At 40.5% G+C, this 23,922-nt stretch overlaps 1 protein-coding gene across 2 annotated transcripts in view; it reads right to left on the minus strand.

Annotated features, from left to right (window-relative positions):
• The window catches only part of CCDC88C (coiled-coil domain containing 88C), a 102,233-nt gene that overhangs the window by 72,549 nt on the left and 5,762 nt on the right, over positions 1-23,922 (minus strand). For both annotated transcript variants that reach the window (XM_056345935.1, XM_056345936.1), the window contains exon 3: positions 20,459-20,567. In XM_056345935.1, the coding sequence (XP_056201910.1) occupies positions 20,459-20,567 (109 nt within the window). The remainder of the gene's footprint in view (positions 1-20,458; positions 20,568-23,922) is intronic.

Genomic DNA, 23,922 nt, shown 5'->3' on the forward strand with positions numbered 1-23,922 from the left:
CTTTTTGGCATCACATAGGAACAGAAATACTATGCTCTAGAAAAAAATGGATATACACATATGTATCTATATGCATATATACACACACAGTTATGTGTGTATATATACATGTTTCTGCTACTCCTCCCTGCTTTTACTCTGGAATTACTACACTGCTCAAACCTGGGACAAGCAAAATCCTTCTGGAAATGCCATTAGATTTGCCATACATAAGACTGCCCCATCTTCAAGTATTTAGAAACCCATGGCTCAGCAGCAAGAACACTAGATTTTCACGCCACACCACAAAGCAACAAGATGGCTTCTTAAACATGAAAGTCTGCAAAATAGTAAAGAACAAGCATGACACCAAGGTTAGTCTTTCAAGGGTCAAGAAAATTCAGTTATTCAAGCTATTTTGAATCTGAGAAATCACGCAAAAAATTAGGTGCCCCAACATTTCCTTAAAAAAAAAAAAAAGAAAGAAAAAGAAAAGAAAAAAGGGAAAAAGTGAACACTCAAACATATTGAACAAGTACGGAAAATCACAACACAAGGTGCTGTGGTACATTAAGATTTTAAAACTGCAATTATTGAACTCTCCCTTACGACTGATTCATCCTCTACACACTTACAAAACCCAGTCCCCATCCATGTTCTATTTCGCATGTACAAGAGAAAATAATTAACACTTAGCAGTGAAAACCCACCAAACCACAATGAGTCCACAATCACAGGACAACAAAGATCCCTTTGCTGTTGCAACTGTACAGCAGGGGAAATACTTCCTAGGCAAGAAGAGAGTTATGGCAAAAAAAAAAAGCTGCAAGAAAGGAAAAAGTCACTTCCAACAGCTGCCACATTTCACCTATACACAGAACAGGAAATAGCCAATGTCCCTGTGTGGTAGCTGTTGGGCAAATTTATCAACATCAGTCCAGACTATGCATTCACACACATACTTGCAGGAGCAAACACTCTCTGAAGAAGAATTTTCAGTCTTGCCAGTTCTGAACAGTGCTCCTTTAAGTATCTGAAAGGACTGATTAACCCTGCTTAATACAATCTGTGTAATCTACTGTGAATCTTGCAGATAACTCAAAACTGTTAACATTAATTAAATCAGCAGAGCTTTACTCTCCTTGCTTCCCCACCACCCTCATACCACAGAGCTCAGTTCAAGAGTCCTCTAGCTACAGCCCTAGCAGACAGCTTAGGCAGAGTTAAGCAGCAATGGCAAGCTTCTGATAGAGAAAACCTGGTTAAATAATTTGCGTGTTTTTAAAGAAAACTTTCTCTCCCCATTTAAATACTTTTCTTCATCAGTACTTGCTGGTAGTCACTGCACACAACATCCTGGGAATACCCATATCATAAGAAAAAATGTGAAGGGTGCAGTTTCATCCCAGAAGATTCTTTATGCCATCTGTGACAGAAATAGAGGTAAGCTGTTATCACTATTATTAACATTCAGGAAAGATTAACTTCTAATACTCCTGCTATGCCAGTTTTAAGGCTTCTGACCACTGGATTTTCTATGTAAACAAAATACAATTTCCTTTTAAGCCATGATGTTTAGCATTTGTATGAAAGCAAGTCTCATCTACCACGTGCTCATACGAAAGCCTCACCTATAACTGAAACAAAAAGCAACTTTCAAGACCTTGTATTTACCAAAAAAACAAACCCACAACAACTTAAAAATGGTCACAAGTTTCAAAACCAGCAGGAGCCCCCCAGATACATGGGGCTGCTCTGGCTACAGGCAGAAAAGGCAGAACTATGCAGACTACCAAAAACCTTTTCTAGTATTAGTGTCATGTTTCAATTCTACTTCTTAACATTCAGTATCTTTTAACGGCACGTGAAGGTGGCAGGCATGTATGTTTTTAGGCAATTTCCAAGCTGCTTCACACATAGGTTCTATCCATTACCTAAAGCAGCAGAGCTCAGGTTCACTATTTAAGCAACATAGTCGAGGGAAACTTAATATGGCTTATCGAATGACTTACACTCCCTATCAACCAGATCACAAAACAACAGCAGTGCAACCGTGTTGGACTGGCCTCTCAGCTAGATGAAAGCAGAGGAGGGGGTAAATCCCCAGAAAGATTGCTGGGCAAGACCGATTCAAACCTCAGGCTGCAGAGAGCAGCACCACCTCCTCCAGCCTACATCTTGCACATGAGGGTTGCTTTGTTCTGTGAAAATAACGATTATTAGAATTTTTGAAGACACAGGTTACAAAAAAGGTTATATTGTTGCAACTACTGAGCAGCAGATCTAAGCTTAGCAGCCTCCAAACCATGCTAAACCTCCTTGCTGGTCTGGAAGAAGTCTGACTCCTCAAAGCAGCCTCAGAAGAAATTTTAAGGGGACCTATGATCAGAGAAAGGTAGCACAACCGACATTTTATCAGCAGACGGACTGTTTACACCCTTCACCTCAGTAAAGCACAAAACCTTAGCAAGGAGATTCAGCTGTACAACAGGGAAAGGAACAATGCTAGGTCCACTGCAAACTCTGAAATGCTGATGGCTTTAAGTGCTGGAGTAAAGACTCTCTTGTTCTGGTTTACACACAGCTTTTCACATAACTTGCTAAAATGGCTCTGCATAATTGTTTAAACATACTTTGGGGGAGGCATTGAGTTACTTTGACAAACCTGTTTTTTGCTGCAAGCATCATGAATTGGTTGAGTGATGAATGGCCGATAAGAAACTGGAGCTCTATGGGAATTAGCAGTTACTCACCAAAAGAAATCCTGCAAAAAAAGAATTTGTGCTCTTCCAACCTGCAGTAATAGCTTGCATTTTGAAGCTTGGCATTTAAACTAATGTTACTACTTCTCAGTCCTCAGAAAAGACGAAGCTTCCGCTAATTTTAAAGGAAGAAACAGATGCTTGCTATCCGGAGGAAATAATCAAAGGAAATCCAGCAGTTACAATACAGTACCTTAATGCAAGACTAGATTATCTGGCACCTCAGTAACACTACCCAAAATCACCGTTCCTCTAAATCTCAGCATAAACCAATACTTGTATCTCCACAACATTAATACACATGGTAAATATAGGGTGCTAAAATCAGGCATTTAACTTTGAAACTCCAGCTAAGCAATTTCTCTTGACAGCATAAATAAGCAGATCAGCTAGGTTTCCAGAATTTACTACTGAACATTAATGTACAAGTAGTAAAAAACATTTTCCCCGAAGCTAATCTGCAGCCACTGATACCACTTTCTTAGCAGCAACACAGAAACAGGCACAACTAAAACTGAAAATAAAAAGAGCATTTGCTGCATTTCAGATCAGTAGATACACTTGCGAATACTGCTTGTGAATTTTGACTGCAAGTCATTCTCATGAGGTAGAGGCAACAGTCCCTTTGAAATCAGCTCAGCACAATGGGGCAGGAACTAAACAAACTTCTTCAAATGGCTCTGCCAACACCATTCAGCTCCAAGCTGCAAAACTCCTGCTGTTTCAAACTCAGGCCCTCCTGTGAGCAGACTGCTGATTACACCAGGTTGTATGGCAGGTTTTTGATATGTGCATAGGGCAGAAGAATGAGAATGAAACCTGTCCACTGGTCGTGTTAAATAAAAGATTCCACACCATACTGAAAGAAAAGGACACTTTGCCACCTATTCATTCCCTTGCCCCCCATTAAAGAAAAAAATATATGGTAATATATATACACTATATGCATACTCCACTCAGTGTGTACAACTTGTGCAAGTGTTACTGGACATGCTACTATCATGAAAGAGAAATGGGAGACACAAACATTGTACCTGTACTTTGTACAAAGCAGAGGAGATACATACACACAAAAAAGCCAGAGTGCTGAAATGCAGTACTATGGCACATTTAATTGGGCCCTTTATTCCCAGTTACACTTGTACATTGGGAGAAGATTCGGAGCAGTCAAGGAAGGGGAATGAAAGCAACTCAACAAGCATTTTTTGTCCTGTTTTTTTATGAGAGGGGGCCAGAGGAATCAAACTTTCACAAGTTTCTGTGAAATGCTGACAGGGGAGACCCTTGGGTATTCTCCCCCAGCAAGGGAAGAGCAAGGGTTACCACACCAGGCAGCAGCCAGGTCAGTGTACATCTCATTCCACACACACCTCAGCACATGCCTACCGTCAGGTGCAAGCCATGGGAAGAAAAAACAGGGTTTGTGGAGGACACAGGATCTGTAGAAAGCTCTCCCCTGTTCCCAGAATAGTTGCTCTTTTACTTAAGAATTTGAGCAAAGAGGCCTTTACTGCCTTATCAAGTACAGCCCCCTTGCTGTAGTGTCGCAGCTGTGAATCTCCTAATTGCATCTTTGGTATACAGAAGGTAAGAAATCTTCAGAAAAGATGACAGGAAAGGCTTTGCTGGTTGGTCATAAACATGGACATTAGAGTCCTTCCTCAGGGAATGGCCGGTACAGAAATCAGATGTTCAGAATATATTCCTGCCCATATGGTTCAAAGTGATGAATAATGCACTTTGGAAAAGACTGATGACAGAAATAATACAACACTGCAGTAAAGGACCTGTCATATTAAACAAATAACAGGTGGTGACTAAAATTGCATTTTTAATGAGCACCTCTTTATGAATGCACACAATGCAAAGTGCTTTCTACTGCTTTGCAACATACAACTCCCCATTACATATATAACAATTCACGTCAGTTATATAGAGCTAGATGTGTAAACTCTTTACTTTTTTTTTTTGGACACCTCATGGAATTATTTTTAAAGATTTAGCAGCCAAACAACATGAACTTTAAGTTCTGAACTCTTAATACGCACAGATTCTTTAATTAACGCTTTTTTCACTAGGTAAATTTTTAATTAAATGTTAAAACATATACTTTGATGTGTGTTTTCAATGCATCTGCCTAATCAAACGTGCTCTTCTTCACATGTATACAATTAACTGAGGAAGAGGGCAGTCCAGTGGTTAATGCTAAAGACTGTGTTTGAATTCCTGGATCCAGACAGGCATGAAACACAGATCCACAGCATTACTTCAAAGCTTATTACTGCATTCCCAAGGTCTTCCCAAGCCAGTCTGCATGAAATCCAGTGGTCAAGAATGAGACACTACTTCATAGCAGGAGGTGCTCCTATATAATACCACAGGGCACTGAAACATCATAAGAACCATTTCAGCAGGGTTACCTACCCAAATGAGAGAAAGCTACAGAAATCATTATAGAGAACAGTTATCTAACATATTTCGAAAGCAAGACTAGTGTAAATCGACTATTTCTGCAATAGAAGGCGGCTCAGAAAGAAGTTTCAGGCAGTTAATACAGTCAGGAACTGAGCCTTTGCACTGCTAGAGCTACAGTGTAATGAAGTACATTCAGCTAAACCTGTATCCTGATCTGGCTCAGCAGAAGAGCCATATTATCTCAAGAATTGTGGCAACAGTTTAAGTGGTTACTCAAGTCTGAATCTTCTTGCATGGAGGTCAGTTACAGAACTTGACAATAAATGTACTCCTCCTCTCTCAAGCACAGCTGTCTTAATCTCAAAGATGACATATTCCTCATATATCAGTCACCACTTTAAAGCCCTGATTCATACAGAGAGACTTAGGAGCACATAGCAGGTTATTACTTCAGCAGGTTGCTTATTTCTACGAAGCCGCAGCACAATACTCCTTGTAATTCTTAACTGCCTTTCCCCTCGAGGGCGTACAGCATATGTCTTGGGAACTGGAGCAAACTTGCTCTGGGTATCAAAGGAAAATTAATGACTTGTCATTAAAAAAAGGTGAGAAGTATAGCTAAACTCTACCCTCTCCTAGTTGGTTCCTTAGAAGGACAGGTTTTTTAAAAAAATGTTATTTTCCTGTTCAATAATTGTTTAGATGATATGCTTTAAAAAAAGCTTGTTCCTGCGAACAGAGATTATTTTAGACTGCTGCATATTTAATACTGTATTACATTAGTCAGCCTGGTTATTCTGTTAAATACAAACTTTGATGGCTTCCCAAGTGCCAGGCAACACATTCACTCCATTCATTTTTCTTTGATACAGCAGCAGTGTGTGCCGGAAGATTCAGAGCTCAAAACTGTCCATAACACATGGAGCAGATGACGATTAAACAAACAGAGTGCTTAAACCAACACAAAAACCTCCCTCTTTGCCCATCCTCACAACAGTAAGTGCAGCAAGTGGATCTCAGTGAATTCTGCCTTTTTATGAACACACAACTTCCCTGAAGCTTTGATACTTGCATCACAGGGTACAAAAACCTTTCAAAACCTTTGATAATTTCAGACTAGCAGAAAAACCTGAGAATACCCATCTAGCAGGCTTTTCAGAGCACCCAGCAATAAGCACTACTGCACCGTAATTCCAGCATGCCATTTGAACGCTTCTTTGCATATACAGAGTTAAATGTATATGCAATTAAATGACATGTCTTATGCTAGGCAGCTAGATACTGATGGTACGTATTAAGATATGTTAGCATAGTAAGCTTCAGAGTTTCTGTGGGGAGGAGCCGCCTTGTTGAAGCAGCAGTTCCCAACTGCCACACCTGAGGGAAAAAATAGGCCATCCCCAGTGACTGAAGCTATTAACTGTAGAAATTCAAGCCATTAAGTGCAAGAGAAAAGTCTATTCAACGGGAACTTCCTTTTGTATTGCAAAACAGCAAGACGGCCAGCAAAAATAGCAAACAGCCTCCATAAAGCTCTGGTCTCCAGAGGCAGTATGGGTGTAAGCATTCACAAGGGAACATTAAACCCTGATTGAATATGTATCTGAGGAGGGGGACACCATCACTGCTCCTGAAGGCGGTTTCTCTGTTGTCTTGCCCTACACAGCATGAACTGACTCGGGAACATTTATGCCCACCAGTCATAACATATCCAACAGATGGAGAACACCAATTCTTAGAACCTGGCACCCATGATGGAAGGCTTGTGCTGCAAGTTTTGGAAATTTGGGAAGCTGTCTTTTCCAGTTCATACGGATTCATACTTCAGGTAAGTCACAGTCACCATCAACATCAAGAAGTCTACCTGGCAATAAAGCGGAAATATCAAAGTTGCTGGTGCATTAACTGCCATGAACCCAGCAAATGAGATCACATCTCAGATTCTCCCTTTCTCCCAAGTAAATCTATCAACATCTAGAGTGCAAGTATTCGGGGGTCAGAGCATTCACAGTGTTTTCCTCTGACAACCGCTCCATTTATTTTATTTCATATTCTTAACCTATTTCATATAAAGGCACTCAGATGTGCTTTAATGTCACTTTTTCCTGTTTTGTAAAACTAGCTCTTTCCTACTGCTTTTCTTATGAGTGCCCAAAACAAAACATTTCAGGCCAAGTTAAACATTTCACCTGATGTCTGGGAAGGTAGGAAGGGGGAAGAAGGACTTAAAAAAAAAAAAGTAGAGTAAGACAACAGTTAAAATTACCATAGCACATGAAAAAGTTAAAAAAAATCCACGCTATTTATTCATATCTAATTTTTGTTACTGTAGAATCAAACTGATGTTTGCAATACTAAAAAAACTGTTGCAGTAACCGCCTCAGGAACATCTTACATCTGAACTGACCATTATGAAATACTTAGCAGTATTTTTTGCAGTTTCAGTTCTCCTCCCTTGGACTCAAGCGTGCTTCTTTATAACTTTTATGAGTAACTTGACAGTACAACACATCTCCACAGTGAGAAAGGAGTTCCAGGTATCTCCAGACTTGCGCACTTGTCCCTTTCACAATTTGTTGGTGCAGTATGAGGCAGGAACCATTCCTTACCATCCCAGCAAAGAAAAAACAATGGTTGTACATCCCCCCAGCAGAATACTGTGGTAGGTAGTCAACCACTCCCCCATCACTAGCACCAGCAGACAGGAAAGATACAGGGAAGCAGCTGTAAGGTCACAGCATATACCTGCACAGTGCATTTGCTCTTGTTTAATCACACACACAAAAAACAAAACCACTCTTGCTTAAACAAACAAAAAACAAAACCAAAAAAACACCAAACCGAAAAAGCCCCCATGAACCAACCAAAAAACCCCAAAACGAGAAAAAAAAAACAACCAAACACAATGAAACTTACAGTTCAAAAAAAGTAGTCTTTGATGCAAAGTTTTGGTACAAAGCTTCGATACAGGGGCTGGGTTGAAGTATGGCTTTGTTTTGGGATGAAAAACACAAGGATTAAGTATTTTCCCAGCCTTTTCTCTGCTGACACAGATCTATCTTTTGGCAGCACCACTCTATCAGTTACACAAACACAGACAGAGAACTGCAACACTATATACTACAAAACAAAACAAAAAAAAAGAAAAGAAAAGAAAAAACCACTACAATGACTTAAATCTAGGGCTAACCTGATAACCGTCTTTGGCACACTGCTCAAACAGCTGCTTTAGAATCTCAGATTCACCTACGCAAACATCACACACACAACCAGTAAGCTATAGCTTCTGGTTTTGTGGTGCTGCAGAGGTACATTAAAGACTGCCATAAAAAAAGCTTACTTAAAAGAAATGTGCTGAATGCATCTGCTTGCCACCTCCTTTGTCTATTAAATATGGTTGGTGGAAGCAGCCAAGACTCCAGTGTATACTACAGTTTTAAGCTAGGAATTGTACACTACTTGTTACAGACACAAAACAAAAGTTCCTGATTTGTTCTTAAGTACTGTTCTACAGTGTTCAGCCAGCTAAAAATAAATTGCTCTTCACTACTAAGTTTCCTGGTTTATGGAAGACTTTGAGGAATTAAGATTAATGCAACCTGATGGGAGAGACTGGCATGAGTATCAGTAAGATCAAGGTGGTTTGGTTTTGTTTGGTCATTGTTCTTTTTTTAACGTACTTGATACTTAAGACTATCCCTTTAGAGTCAAGAAGTTAAAGTGTATTTCTACTCGTCTATAAGCAAACTGCAAAGTATGTTGACATGATCTGTCCCTTATAAACAGGTGACAGGCCTGGCTGCAAAGTCTGCCTGCTGGAAGCACACAGCGGTTCAGTTCAGATTGTCATAAACCCAACTGGTTTTTACTTTGTCACACCAACTCGGCTCTCTCATCCGAGCGCATCTGTCTTACCAGCAGGTTTGGCAGAATGCTGAAAGCTCCAAAACTAGGCGTCCTGCTAAGCTCAAGACTGGGGAAGCATGTCAGGATGGGTCCTTCTGCAGATATTCAAACCATTACCACAAACACTGCAAAATGTCAAGTACTCATAAGGTGTGATAAATACCTTGACACTGCTAAAGGCTGCAATATGCTCTCAAGAGCAGCCAAAGCAAACCATGATCTGGCAGACAACTTTGGTTTCACAATATCCAAGGGTATCACAGCAAAACTGCTTACAGACCCTGCCGTGCAAGATGCTCGGCATCTCAGGTTATATGAAGTCAGTCTGAGCAAGTCAGTGCCACTTAAAAATCAGGTCCTACACCATCACAAAGAAAGTACAATTGCATGTTAACCAAGATGCTTTAAGAAACAAGGGGCCAAACTGCAGCTGTGTCTTATGGAGACAAGTCTTCAAGCAATAACAAATTATTTCAAATCTGAATCCCTCAATTGCACAGATTTTGGACCCAGCAATTTATAAAGAGAAAGGGCGAAGTGAAAAAGTGAGATCACAATCACCTTTCCAATGAAGGTTTTGGCTCAGGCTACAAAGGAAATGCATACTGGAAGAAATGCAAGACAGCTCAACCAAGTTTGAGAATTAAAACACAGCACTCCGGCTTAGTTTCTTCTGCATGACTGAAAGCTGGGAACTAGATTAAGTGCCAGAGCACTGAAGTGTAAGCAAGGCTTCTGATAATGGCAGCTTTTGTGGTCCTCTACTACAGTCTCACTCCTACTGCAAGTAAAACTGTCAAGACACGTCCACGTGCTGTTTGGATAAGCATTTGCCACAAACACTGAAAACAAAGACAAACCCTAATACTGACCCACAGCTTCTTCATATTCAGGATAACACAGAACACAACAGGGTGAGGGTTTTGGTTTGGTTGTCACGTTTGGGTTTGTTGGTTGGTTAGGGATTTTTCCACCTCTTGAAAGATCAAAATTGAGTAAGCGACCTTAAGATATTTATTACATTAAAAGGCAACTCCTTACGGTTAAATTGTAGTTCTGCTTTGAAGTAACTACATAGTCTTAAGAGACTCCAACTCACTCAAACATGTAACTAGTCAAATGGGGGGTGGGCTTATTTTATGTTGTGGGTTTTTTTGGTGGGGGGTTGTTTTGTTTTTGTTTTTTGTAGGTTTTTATTTCTTTGGAGGTTTGGGGTGGTGGTTGGGGTTTTTTTTGTGTGTTGGGGGTTGGTTTTGCGTGTGGTGGGTTTTTTGGGGGGTTGCATTTGTTGGTTTGTTTTTAAGTGAAGCATTCTTTACTTTTAATGAATCTGCTTCTCAGGACTGATTATGTTTCTTTGGAACCTGCATCCTTACAAATGAGCCTTTTAACATACATAGTAATTCTGCATTTAGTATCAAAAATTTAACAGAAATTCACCTCCTTCCAGTCTCTAGTGGCAAATGTTTATGCCTCCTGCGGGACCCTATCCACTTAGCTTTACTGTAACACAGCTGCTCTAAAATAAATCAGGCATTAACCTCAGTACCACCCTCCCCTTGTCTTCTAATACACACCATGCCAAACAGGTCTTTCTGTGATACAAATTTGATGCTGCACTCCCTCACAAATATCTTCCCAGTGGTTATATTACAGATGGGATCACCATTTAAAAACAAAACAACTCTTAAAGGTGCCACAGGGAATTTATCTTTCTTTTGCTTCTCAATATAGTAAACAACTTACAGATGCTTTTAAAATCAGTTCTTTAACATCAGGTAAATAAAGGTGACTTTCTAGAGGAAGACCACCACCTATTTTAGTTCAAAAAATATTAATAACCACCTACATAATCGTTTTCACAGGACAGGAAGATATTTAAATAGAATTCATACAATGTTTTTCCTTTGTGCAAAGGCCCCAAGTCTTTCCTACCCACCCCCAAAGGAACAGATGTCTATCACAGTTATCTTGATCACCTAACGGGCACAAACTACGTCATTCTAAGTCTAAAAAATAAACTAAACATCTAGAGTCTTAATAATGCTAATTATGAAAGAGCAGACAGTGACAGCTCCACAGGGGCCATTTCAGCCTGCTGAGCAGATTTTTATTTAGCCAGTTTTACTGGCCATATGAGGACCCAGCAGAATTTAAACACTTAACTCCCCTCTCCAGCTCCATCTCTTAATTATAATGGGAAACAAGAGAGGCACCAGCTCATACACAGCTTATATTCAAACAGCCCATCTAAATAGCTACAAAAAAAGTCCTTCTGCTTACTTAAAGTGAATACACACATTAATTTGCTGCTTTAGAGTTTGTTTTGAAAAAAATCCCTCCTTTTAAAACCAACATATTTGCAAATGGAAGATGTATGCATACACCAGCAAGTGACAGCATTTCAATCTCATGAGCAGATGCCTTCTCTAATTTGTGCTAGTGTAAAGTCCATACACCATATAAAGTTGGAAATATACCCTTTCCTGCGGTCTGTCTTCAGCAAAAAAGCTAGTACACTAGAACTTCCTCCTGTCCCCAGCTCTGTTGCTTGCTCAGATGGGTAAATCCTGTCATTCTTAACCAGAACAGGTGACTACACAACAGCATGCCCATTTCTTGGCCCAAGAGCATTCACATTTGCCAGAAGTACCAGAGGTCAACATAAGCTTAAGCAGATCTTTACAATGCAAACCACATTTTGTTTTCAAAAGTAAATACAAATGAGCATTTCAATATGATGCTCTATTCCAAGATCTCCTATACACTCCTGAAAATGATAATTAATCCTTCAAAATGACAGACAAGCACTGCTTAAAAAGGCATCTCAAATATTACCTCAGATGAAAACACAGTGTGGAGGAATTGCTTACAGGTCTAACAAGTCATAAAAAAAAAAAAAAAAAAAAAGCAGTGTACAAAGAGGTGAGAGTTTGTTACAGATCTTTGAAACAAAAGCTGATTACAATGCTGTTGGAGTAGAAAGCCTAGCCTAGCCCAGCTGAGTTAGAAGCACAGAGACACCTTTGCTCACTCCGCACCAGAGTCAAAGATGTCACTGGAACAAGCCTTGACACCAAACCTCAATCCAGAGTCAGAGTTGCACAAGAGCAAGACTGTGGACTGAATCCAGTGTGCCACCATACAGCATGTGGTAATAACCTCAGTAAATGCCACACTGGATTAAACAACACTTTAATAGACAGAATGGGTAAGTAAGGTAAGCACATGAAGCACATTCACTTACTACCTGGCATTAAAAAGGCAGAAGTTATTTGCTTTGGGAATTGGTAAATGATTCAGGGGGTTGTTTTGTAATCATACTTTATTAATTTGTGAAATTCATCTTCTTGTCTCTTTGAAGACTTTTTAATGAAAAGGACTAAGTGACATGGAATTCATTAGAGAAACACAAGCAATAAAGCAATTGAACTTTCATTTGTTATCTTTTACCGAAACTAAATTTCAAAGTTATTTTCAACTATAAGTGGCATGCAGGCTATTTTCTCATTTACCCAAAATTGTTGGGCTCTACGAAACTTAATTCCCTCCTTTGTAAAATTTCAACTGACAAAAATTGGACATTTAGCTGAAATCTAGGCAGCAGTACTGAATATGGCTATCTGGTGAGACTGTCTGAACACTGGCTTACGTCTTAAACCTAATATCCAAAAGATACATACGTAGTAAAGGACTGAAATACCCTGTGGTAATCACAGCAATAGTCGAGGAGATTAACGTTAGGCCTTGGCTTTCATTAAGAAAAGCCACACACACTCTCACATTACCCTTTTTTAAAGCCATATAAAGGACAGAGTGGATGCGTTCTGTAATTTGGACATCCCAAGAATTGTTTTCAATTAACATGTCAGAGGTTAAGTAAATACTGCTGGGTGGGAACCAAGCAGTTATTCCATACCGTAAAATTTTTACAGGTCACTTCCTTTTGCCTCCATATTTTAGGACACTGCTGATCTTTTTTTCTTGGCTTGGTTTCTTCATTTGTCTGCACAATGAATTCACACCCCTCTAGCTTATTAAGCAAAACAAAGACAAGACTACACAGACACATGCCAGCCTATTCTGCCCTCTCCCATATTCTAGCTTCAGGAAACTAAAGGCAATAAAGTAGTTTAAAAGCCAACCTATTCTCTTCCATCTGTTTGGGGTCACTATTTCGTTCTGTATTAAAAGGCATGTGGGGCCTCAGGGGAAAAAATAGGTCACCAAGCCCAGTCCTCTATTAAGCTTCCAGACATAATTCAACATCCCAGCTGAAATGCATCCTAGAATCACAGCCAATGATAACAGTCAGGTGTCAGACAGCATGCTACTAGCCACCTAAAATGGTAGCTCTCACCAACCTGGGAAAACATCTTATTTCAACTCTGGGGCAGAAATATTTACCTAGTTGTTCTGGAAATGAACAAGACAATTCTCACTAAAAAGCACCAGTCTGGCTGGTCGTGATGAGTCACCTGTCTCAGCCTCTTTCTCACTGAAACACTTGATAACAGGACCCATACAAAATGATCACTACCTTTGTGATTCTTATGTTCGTTCCACTTGCAGCAGTGGTACCACTATCTTCAGGTGAAGGACTAAAATTACTGGTTCAGCATTTCCCAGAATGTCTGTGCCAAGGTCAGTCATTCCCTTGCGCTGCACTCACCACTGCAGTAACTGAATGTCTTCACAATACCAGTCTTACATACAACCTTCAAGGCTCACAACCACACTACTGCAGAACAGAAAACTCAACTCAAAACATTTTTGCCGCAGCAGAACTGAGAAGGCCTCATTAAGCTAAGTACTGCATAAATAAACAGTCTGTGCGTGTAGCAAGTTTAACTAAAGAAATCAAATGAAAAATAAGATTGGAAACAAATCCAGAGCTAATAAGGTCCTGCTCCAGGTTATGCCAGTGGCAGAATCGCCCGAAGCCTAGTTCACTGCCTTACTGAAACACTGAGCACCTCTACAGTAGTACCTTAATACGAACTTATTTATTGTAGACTTGCGAAAAAGAGGCTCAGTGGCTGCTCACCATTGTTTGTTGTGGCCTTAAGTTACAGCTGCACAAAAAACATGCACGCTACCTTTGGTAAGTGCAACAACACGATTGCTGTGCAGAAACAAGTCAGAAGACTGTATGCACATAGCCCACCAACTGTACTGCAAAGGGAGAGAACGTGCACTTAAGAGTGCACAAGATCAGCAAAGTATTTGAATTTGAAAAAGCTTATCTGTTGCAACTTCCAATATGTTATTCCTGAGAAAGCTGACATTCTCAGTTAATAATCTTGGAATTTAAAGCTCAAGATGAGGAAAGGTTCTCCCTAAGCTGAGCTACTAAATTAAGATCTCTAGGGAACAGCAATCCAAATGAAAGCAGTCACCCAGGCATTTTGTAGTATTTTAACACACCAAACTGACAAGGCTAGCAAAAAAATCTTATTTTTATCTAATTTCAGTAGGTCACTGTGGGTACAAACTCTCCTCCATCAGAACAGAAGAATGCTTTTTGATTTAAGAATACACATTCACATGCATTTCTAGCATTTTGGTGTTTACTTTGCTAAGGACTGGACTGCTAGCCCACTAGAACCAGCCTGCCTAGTAGGGAAGATCTCAACTCACAGAAGAGGACCATTGCTACTGCCAGAACTTTATTTACAGCTTGAGTATAGTTGCCAGTCCATAACTTGTGCCCAAATCTGGCACTCCAAGAATTGATTGCGGTACAGTTAAGAGCTCTAAACTCAACTCAATGCTTCAACTACAGGAGTTGTTTATTGATCTGGAAGCTATTGATCTGCAAGACTTTCGCTAACCCACCAGGAAAACCAGCTTTTGCCCCAGCCTGAAGACAAAATTGTCACTCTTTCCTGGAGGTTAGAAAGGCAGCCCCAGCACCAAACTGCTCACAGCAACAGCCAGGCTCACAGGCAGCAACTCCCTTTAACATGCCTGACAAAAACCCTGCTGCTTGTACTGGCTTTACACAAATATAAAGCAGCCAAGTAAAAGAAGGACATAGGTCTAAAGAAACATGCCTTTATCTCTGAGCCCAGCTAACTGAGTTTAGGTAGGAAGGGTAGAATTTGTGGGGATACAGTCCCCAAAAAGTCACAGAACGGTTTCATCCCCATTCCCCCACACCACCATTTAAATGGAAATGCTAAGGGGTTTGTTTCTTATTGAAGCTGCACAAGCCACAGTCACAACTGGTTTCAGAATGGTCTCTCAGTACTTTGTGGGTTTTTTTAAATGAAGAGATATTTCTAACCTATTTAGAAACATGAAGCAATCTGCTAGGTATTTAGTGGCCACAACTTCAGGGAATACAGGCATAAAAAATTACAGCCATGACCACGTTGCAGCATTTCTTACAACAGCATTTTTCATCCACATAGTCCAGATGTGGCCATAATACCATGCAGGGACTAGCCAAGGGATGATAACATCTTTTTTTCTTCTTCTCTCCATCCGCTATTTACATTGCATATAAATGGTAGGTATTTTTCCTTGTGCATGTAGTATATACTGTTGGAGTGATTACTGGCATTTTTGAAGGTAAGGAAACTAGCTGACATCAAAACAGATCCTGTCACCAATTTAATTTTTTATAAACTGGTATCAAAATTGATTTTCAGTTCCTTAGAAAAACACTAAACCCAAGGATTGACACATTAGCAGAAGCACAGCAAAGCCACTTCAAGTTTCCCCTGCCAGCCTGCCTCAGGCCTCTTCCAGCACTCTATAGGTATGAGCATGTTCTCCAAACGTTGCAGACATCAGGGCAGCTGCTGTTACACAGATATTTCAAGTACCAGCACCTACAGGATTTAAATAGTCTCTACAGCATGGCAAAGGGATAGGCTAACACTCCTCAGATTTTCTAGCTTTCTTCTTCCATCATCAGAAATGACAGAACCAGCAGCAGTAATAGCTCTTGCACAGGTTGTTGCAACTTAAGGGGCTTTTTTTTGTTCCTTTTTTTCCTGTTTGGTTATTTATTTTTTTCAACACTGCCAATGAACTTTGCCAGAAACCGGGAAAGCACCACACAACTATGAAGACAGTTGCCACAGCTAGAATTAAATGGAAAAGAAGCACAAGGCCCCAGGGAATTAAGGCCATAAGTCACTGTCAACAAGGGTCAAGAGTGCTTATTTCAGTGAAGCCAAACATTATTCAGTTTTGCACTACTCTCACCTCAACTACTTTCAAGCCAATTTAATTGGACCAGTAGATAAGCCTTAATGGAGCTCACAACAGAAGCATTTCAAAGTGAAGGCAGAGCTCAGGAACAGCAAGATAATTTCATCTGTGTTGCACAGGGCTACCCAGTGTCAACTTAAGGACCAACATTCCCAACTATGTTAACACAAGGCAACAGATGACAGTTGGAGGTCAATCCATTCCTATACAGTGGTTAGCTGTAGGATGTCATAAAGACTTCACTCTTTGACCAGGATGCACAACACCTGCACCAGTGAACAGTGGATGAGCATCTCTTCAATACATTCAGTTCTCTACTGACTCCTTTAATCAACATCCTCACCGCAGTGACAGGCAGTAACCTGTAATTCTCAGTACTAAACTATTCCCTACAAAACTATTTTGAACCCCAGTTTAAAGACAGCCAAGTGTCTGAATTCAGTCAGAGCAAGAAGAGACACATAAAACCCACACTATGAGCAATAAAAACATTCTGCTGTGCTCAGCCCTTTCCTAAGATACGGCACCAATTCCAGAAGTTTTATGACCAGCCATTTCTTCAGTGAACCAGTGCTGTAACAGTTATTAAATGCAATTAGAGACAGATTCTCTTGAACGCTCACGAAATCCCACAGCAAAATGACTCATTTGCCTGGTTTCAAGAGGGACCTCTCAAGCCAGTAACAGACCTGCAAAGGTGCAACTGCTGAGAGTGGGAAACACAGACGTTGCCTGCTACTACCAGTAACAAGTATTACATACCCAATAAAATAAAATAAGAAAACCACACACACCAAAGCCTGCAGCAAGCAATACTCTCCCATTTTAAGAGCCTTTACACTATGTTTTTCCTAGTAGCCATCAGCAATCCAGTTTTATGCAGCTGAAAGCTGTGAGAAGGCAACTCTTCAGATAATTGTTTGCTGATTTGTTCATTCATCATCTGAAAATGCAAGGTTACTCAAACTAGGAAAAAGGCTTCATTGCATTTATCCCTCCCAAGTTATGCCTGCTGAAGCACAGATAGGAATTGATCTTTATGGCTCAAATCAAAGCCAAATTCCACCAATAACCCAGTTTGTTCCATCACTCCCAGCACAGACCCTCAACCTAAGAGATCAGGAAAGCCCTAACACTGTGCAGGATAACTGGATTCAAGCTTCTGCATTAGACCCGTCCTTGTTTTCTGAAGTACTATAATCTGTATTAATACGAATTTTGCTTTAACAAAGATATTAGGTATACAGATATGAGAAACCTGATATTAGATACAGATACACTAGACAATTTTATGATCTGAAATGTCAACTAGCTTCTGAATATCAGAGTTAATTTTAGTAACCACTTGTGTCACCTTCCTCAGATACAGTTTACAGTACCATGAATTTACATCACCTTCTTGATCGTGCCTGCCCAGTGCATGCAGAGAGAGGCAAGTATTCTTTGATATCTACCAATATCCTTCAGTAAAGCATGAGGTGGCATTTTCCTCATTCTAGGAGACCTGGTCTAGCAAATTCAGTAATTAAGCCATATACTTCATTTGGGTCCATTAAGTGAAATGGAATGTCAAAGGTCAAGGCTAACACTGCATTTTTAGAGCTTTTGTTTCTCTTGAGGAAGCAGCAAATTCACGTTCCTATTGTTTGTCAGGAAATTTTCCCTCCCACTTCCAGTCTGCAACCAAATTTGACGGCATGTTTTCAGTCAGGAAGACACTGCCCTCATTTTAGCTTAAGCTAATGTACAAACACTACTTCGTCAAAGAATGCCCACTACTTCAACCTATTTAAAAACATCTCTAACATTCAGGAGAGAAGAGGCCTAACAACATTTAACATATTCAAAAGCATACATTTGTTTTTTTTTTTTCCCCTATGCAACCAACCACAAACAAACCCACACTAGTAAAAGCTACTTACATCAGACACCAAAACACAAGAAACCCTCCAGATACCCAACAAGAGACATTAGTACAGGTGTGAGACGTTATCCCCGGCATCAATCAGACCCAGAGCTCTGTCACAGCATAGATGGCCTTAACTTCTCCCAGACTATGAAGAGTTGAAGACTTCACACCACCACATGAAAGGGAATCTCATATTAACATCTAGACCCTGGATTTGCCCTGAAGATGTGATTGTGACAAGGACAAATAAGTTTCTTAGAGAATGTTATCATCACAAAAAAGTTAATCTTATTTAAAAATTTGTTGTAACTACATGTTTTCAACACCAAATGCAAAGAATGACCAGCCCTCATGACTGCTTTGTTTACATACAGGATATACAGTCCTCAGGCAGCAAGATTCATAGTACTTAATTTCTGGACTATGACAGGAATATCATTGTTAGGCCTGCTACTGCAAGCCTTAACTACTGTTTACCAATGAAAACTATGTCTTAACCTATTTCGGTTGTTGCTAGCTTTATTGGATTATGATGACGCAGCTGAACAGCTAGGTCAAAAAGACACCAAGCAACATAACACATGATTCTGGACCACTTCTTCCTGAACCTGATTTCTCTCTTCAGGTACTGTTAAAAAGAGGTCAGATTATCAGCTCCAAGACAAAGTCACTTGAATTAAAAGCTTTAGAGTACCAACACCTGAAGGACCAGAGACTCTCAGACTGTAAATCTTCTGGGGATGAGGAGAGAAAGACTAGTCCTGTTCCTCTCCTTAAACATGGTCCTTTTTCCTTGTAGACTCCATATACGTTTACACTGCTCAGTGGGTAACAGAGAAACAAATAAGCAAAAAAAACCCTTCAGCTTCTAGTTAAGCGCAAGTGGAATTTCCCCTTAGAAATCACAAGTTTCAGGAATGACATCACATTGCATCAGCATCGCCAGTTCTCAACAATTGAGACACAGGTCAGCTGTCTTCAGAAATATATTAACACCCTCCTACCTCATCTCAAACACGAGTTACACACTTAATTTTTCTAGCAGACCACTGGAATTTGCACAGATGAGTCACCACCGCATCTGACAGTTTCAGAAGTCTCTCTCTATTAGGCTTCCCTAAGTCCAGAAGCAGAGTAGTGGCAGTAACATGAAACAGCAGTAGGCAAGCTCAGGAAAGGAATGGTATCAAAGGCACTACTGTAGTTAAGCATTACATCTCTTCTGTATTTTGAAGACAAAGCCAATACAAAAGTCTCTCCTACGTGTACAGAAAAGATGAAGCATCCAGGATGAGCACACTGACATCAACTCCTACATTTCAGTTGTTTTGTCTATTACATGATTGAGACACACAGAGAAGGATTTCAACAGTCCTCGGTGGTTTCAGCCTGGTTTACACTGCACAGCATTCAAATCTGGCAAAACACGTGTGAAAGGAAACAGTAGAACAGTTACCCCTCCCACTAAGGAGTCTAAATATACACAACAGTGTGTACACAGAAATTCTATTTAGAGTAACCGAATTCACTCCTGTGGCTTTCCAGCATCATCCAGCATTTATCTTAGTCTGCAAAAGAGCTCAGCTGTCACCACCCTGGTTTTAGAGCAGCCACTATTACAGCAGAGGAACACTGACAGTCAGTTCAAGGATGTCACCTAAGAAGTGCACTATTTGTGAGTATGTGCACATTCCTGCACTTCAGTGTCTTAGAGAAAGTTCAGAGCAAAACTGCTTTAACACCTAAAACCAGGTACACAGCATAAGAAGTCTACCTTCAAAATAAGTAAAAGTTTGGTTTTCTTTATTAGTAGTATAACAATTCGAGGTTTATATTCTAGCATTAAAGACATTTCTTCATAATGATTTACTTGCTGGCAGCCGCTTTAAGAGAAGCTTACTTTTTTAAAAAAAGTTTTATACCCAGAAGCATTATTGCCTTGCCATTTTAGAAAACCCCTTCACATAACATACCCTACCACCACAAAAGAGCCTTTTTACTATATGTATCTCCAAGTGCTATGACAGCCTTTGAGCACACTTCTTTTTAGAGACAGGGGCAGGGAAGCAGCCTCTGGCCATGAGAGACAGAGAAGGTAGCTGCATTGTCATTTAATAAGGAAAGCATGGCTAAAAGTACTTTTACACAAACACAATTTCCTCTGTTTCCTGTAGCAAGCTTCTTTTTGAGCCGCCAGCCCCTGCACTAACTGAAACATTATAGCAATCACCACAGATTAATGAGCAGAAAGCAGAAATCTCACCTGATAGTAAGTCTTAATGTTTCTGACTAAGATGGTCAGGTTTTGAACCCGAAGGTAGGTGTCATTATTCACGTGCTTGTTGACACGCTGGTTGGTTGGTCGAGGATCTCTATTAAAACAGAAAAAAGAAAATAAAGTATTACTAGTTTACTCTGTGCTAAGACCGCATCTCAATAATGCACCATTAGGAAAACCCTTAAAAACTCACCCATTAAATACACTAACATAACTATACAGGACACATTACTTTGTGACAGAATGAGCTCATTACCTTTGCACCTACGCATAAGTTGAAGATCTTCCCGCATGCCACAAAAGAACATACATTAAATTAACCCACACAGCAATTCAGGGCTGCTTCCCTCCTTATTTATTTCCCCAAAGAACAGATCATGTGTAGTTTGTGCACACTAGATCAAAGCAGTCCCTGATAAGGGGTTTATCTTATTCAAATAAAGGGAAGCCTAGGAAAGACTACCATGCCTTCCTTGGCTTTGGAGTTTTATGACAAGAGCAGGGTGTTAACACTTTATTAATGATCACTGTGCAAACTGCAAAACCCAGATATGTTATGCACTGAAGGAAAAAGGAGCACTGCACTTTTATTACACCCATATCATCTAACTAGACCTCTCATATACCCACTGTGTCACAAAAAACAGCTCTACTAGGCTTTGAGATATGAACAAAATATAACCATATGCAGAGATATAAGCAAGAGAGGAAAAATTTGGTGGAAAGACTTTACAGAAAGAAGCCTGAAATTTTTGCTTGATTTTTAAAGGAAGCAAATCAAAATTGTGCCTTACACTATTTTTTTCTAAAATAAGGAAACATGGGGGGAAAAAGCTGCAAATAATTTAATATGAATGTACACCTTCAGATACTGTGTACACCCTAACATGCTGCACAAAAAGGAACCTGAAAACCTTTATCTGCCAATAGCATAGATCAAAGCCTTGCATTTCCCGTCTAATAAAGAATCTTATCAGCAAACTCCTACACAATCCAAACACCTGCCTCCCAGAGCTCTGCTTTGGCTGTTAATTAAGCCATTCACAGCTCTTCCAGGGCCAAATACTGAACTCAGGCGTTGACAAGAAAATAAAAGAGGAACTGATCCAATATTTATTTTTAAAATCATATCTGCCAAAGTTCACATAGGTATATCAAAGAGGTGGGGCTTTTGGGGGCATGTAGGGTGGTTTGCTGGTTTTTGGTGGTTGGTCTGTTTATTTTTTTAATGCACCACCATCCCAAAGCACCTCTCCAGTGAAAGCAGTGCTATGGGTATAGATATGACAGAATGCATAGATACTCCAGAGAAGAGAGAAAACTGCCTTGTCAGCAGGTAACACAAGACACAGTATTTATGTACCAGGGTTCAAGCAAACTGAAGTACAGATGACCAGAACTGACACTGGTGCAAGCTAGCAAGACTCTACACTGCCTTTACAGCAACAAAGGATTTTGTATACTGATTGGCACCATGATAAATTATGGGGAGGAAAAAAAAAAAAAAAAGATAACAAAGAAAGGTAACTGTAACAAGCTTTTAAAGTAAAACCTGTAGTAAGCATTCCATTTCATTGATGCTTGGATACAGGAGTGCAGAAGCCATACCCATACATTTTTTGACAGTATGGGTCTTCAGCAAGACAGCAAGCTGGAGAAGCACAAGTGGCACCTGGGCTTGAACTCGGAGAGTACCTTGCCTTCAGTACTCTCCAAGCAGATGCTGGATCCTGAAGGAAGCTGAATGCTTAGCCTTTTTAGGCAAGGTCACAACCACAAACTAGGAAGCTGAAAGGGAAGAAACGTACAGTAAAGAGAAGCTGGCAAGACAAGGGTCAGCCTACAGTTCTTGTTTCCACATGAAAGCTCACATAGGTGGCACACTACCAGGCCACTGCCTGGCAGCAACCCAGGTCTACAGCCAGGAAGAGAACACCAACTGCATAGCAGAGCAACACCCCACGACTGTTCCCAAAACTGCACAAAATGGGGCAAAAATCCACAAAACGCACCCACTGGCCACAGCAAAGGAGAGATTTCTTCAACAGCTGTAGGCCATGTAACTGCAGGACTTGGATGAGGTTTTCAAAAGCCTTAAACAACTCCTCCTTCCCAGACAAGACCTGCTCATCTTTTGTCACAACTGAGCTAGTCATCCATTCCAAGAACATAAGCATTGGCAGGACCAGGCCCTCGGAAGGAATCCTGGAGCTTTTATCCCATCATCTTCATTAAGGGTAACTGGTCACCCCAAGAGCCTTTAATGCCACTGACCTCGAGGTCCTCTTAATCTGTAGCCAAGCTGCAGCACAGTGTCACTCTGGCAGTCCTGCCTCCTCCCCACAGACAAGGAAGTGAAAAGCTTTGCTGAAAACAGAATGTAGCTTGAAAAAATGATGGTTTAGATTTCTGAGTACGTTGTGTAACAAACTTAGGCAGCACCTCAGCTCACTTCAGAGATGACCCTTTGCGTGGGTGCATATGGAAGGCCAACACAGCCTATGCCTTTGAACTACCACAGGGAAAACCAAACTATTCCTTCTCAACAAGCAATATTGCCCTTTTTCTTCATTTGCTACCATATTTTTTCTTAATCCTGGATCTGATAAGCTCAAGTACTAACTACAGATGTCCTAGCCCCACAGCTGAGAACTTGGAGGAGCTACAGAAAGTTGCACTTGGAGGCAGTGGGAGGTCCTGTCACCACAATAAAAAAGATAAATAAAAATAAAAAAAAGGACACATTTATTCTTTTTCATTTACCAGGTAAGCTCAACTGAACTGGCAAAACATCTTTTGACCTAATAAGCCCAGAGATGAGCACTTAAAAGAATTAAGTGTTCCAGGCATGTGTTTATTCAGAAAGAATACATTTGTTGCATTTTTCAAGCATTTTCTGCATCAGACCTCGGTCTAGAATTAACCATGTCATGTTACATGAGGTCAGCTGGATCCACCCCGGTCCTGCTGCCTCCTCGCCACTCACCTGGCTCCAGAGATGGGATGGGGTGTGGGATGTGGAAGGGGTGAGGCACAGGAGCCAGGCTCCTGCGGCAGGAGCAGGCCCAGACCGCCCCGCTGCCTCCCCGGGAAGGGGAGCAGAGCACCCTGCCACCCGGGAGCAGGGTGCCACCCAGGGAAGGAGCTGCCACAAAACCCACAGCCACACACACACTCACTGACCTCAAGGGAAGTGAAAGAAAAAGGTTAAAAACCTAGAGAGATCAAGGTACTCAAAACAGTAGAACCCAAACAGCCTGGTGTACAGCAGGGAAAAGCAGGAAGGAGAAGCAGAGTCCTCAAGGAAAAAAAAAGAACCCGACTAAAATTATGCTGTGAGAGAAATTCTGTGTTTAAAGATGTTTCTACCCTAAAGAAGACAGAGCTATTGGTACCACACTCTGCACATTACAGCACCTATTTTGGCTGGTAGAACTTGTTTATGAAGA

The sequence above is a fragment of the Falco biarmicus genome, chromosome 7, assembly GCF_023638135.1.
Source record: "Falco biarmicus isolate bFalBia1 chromosome 7, bFalBia1.pri, whole genome shotgun sequence".
NCBI lineage: Eukaryota > Metazoa > Chordata > Aves > Falconiformes > Falconidae > Falco > Falco biarmicus.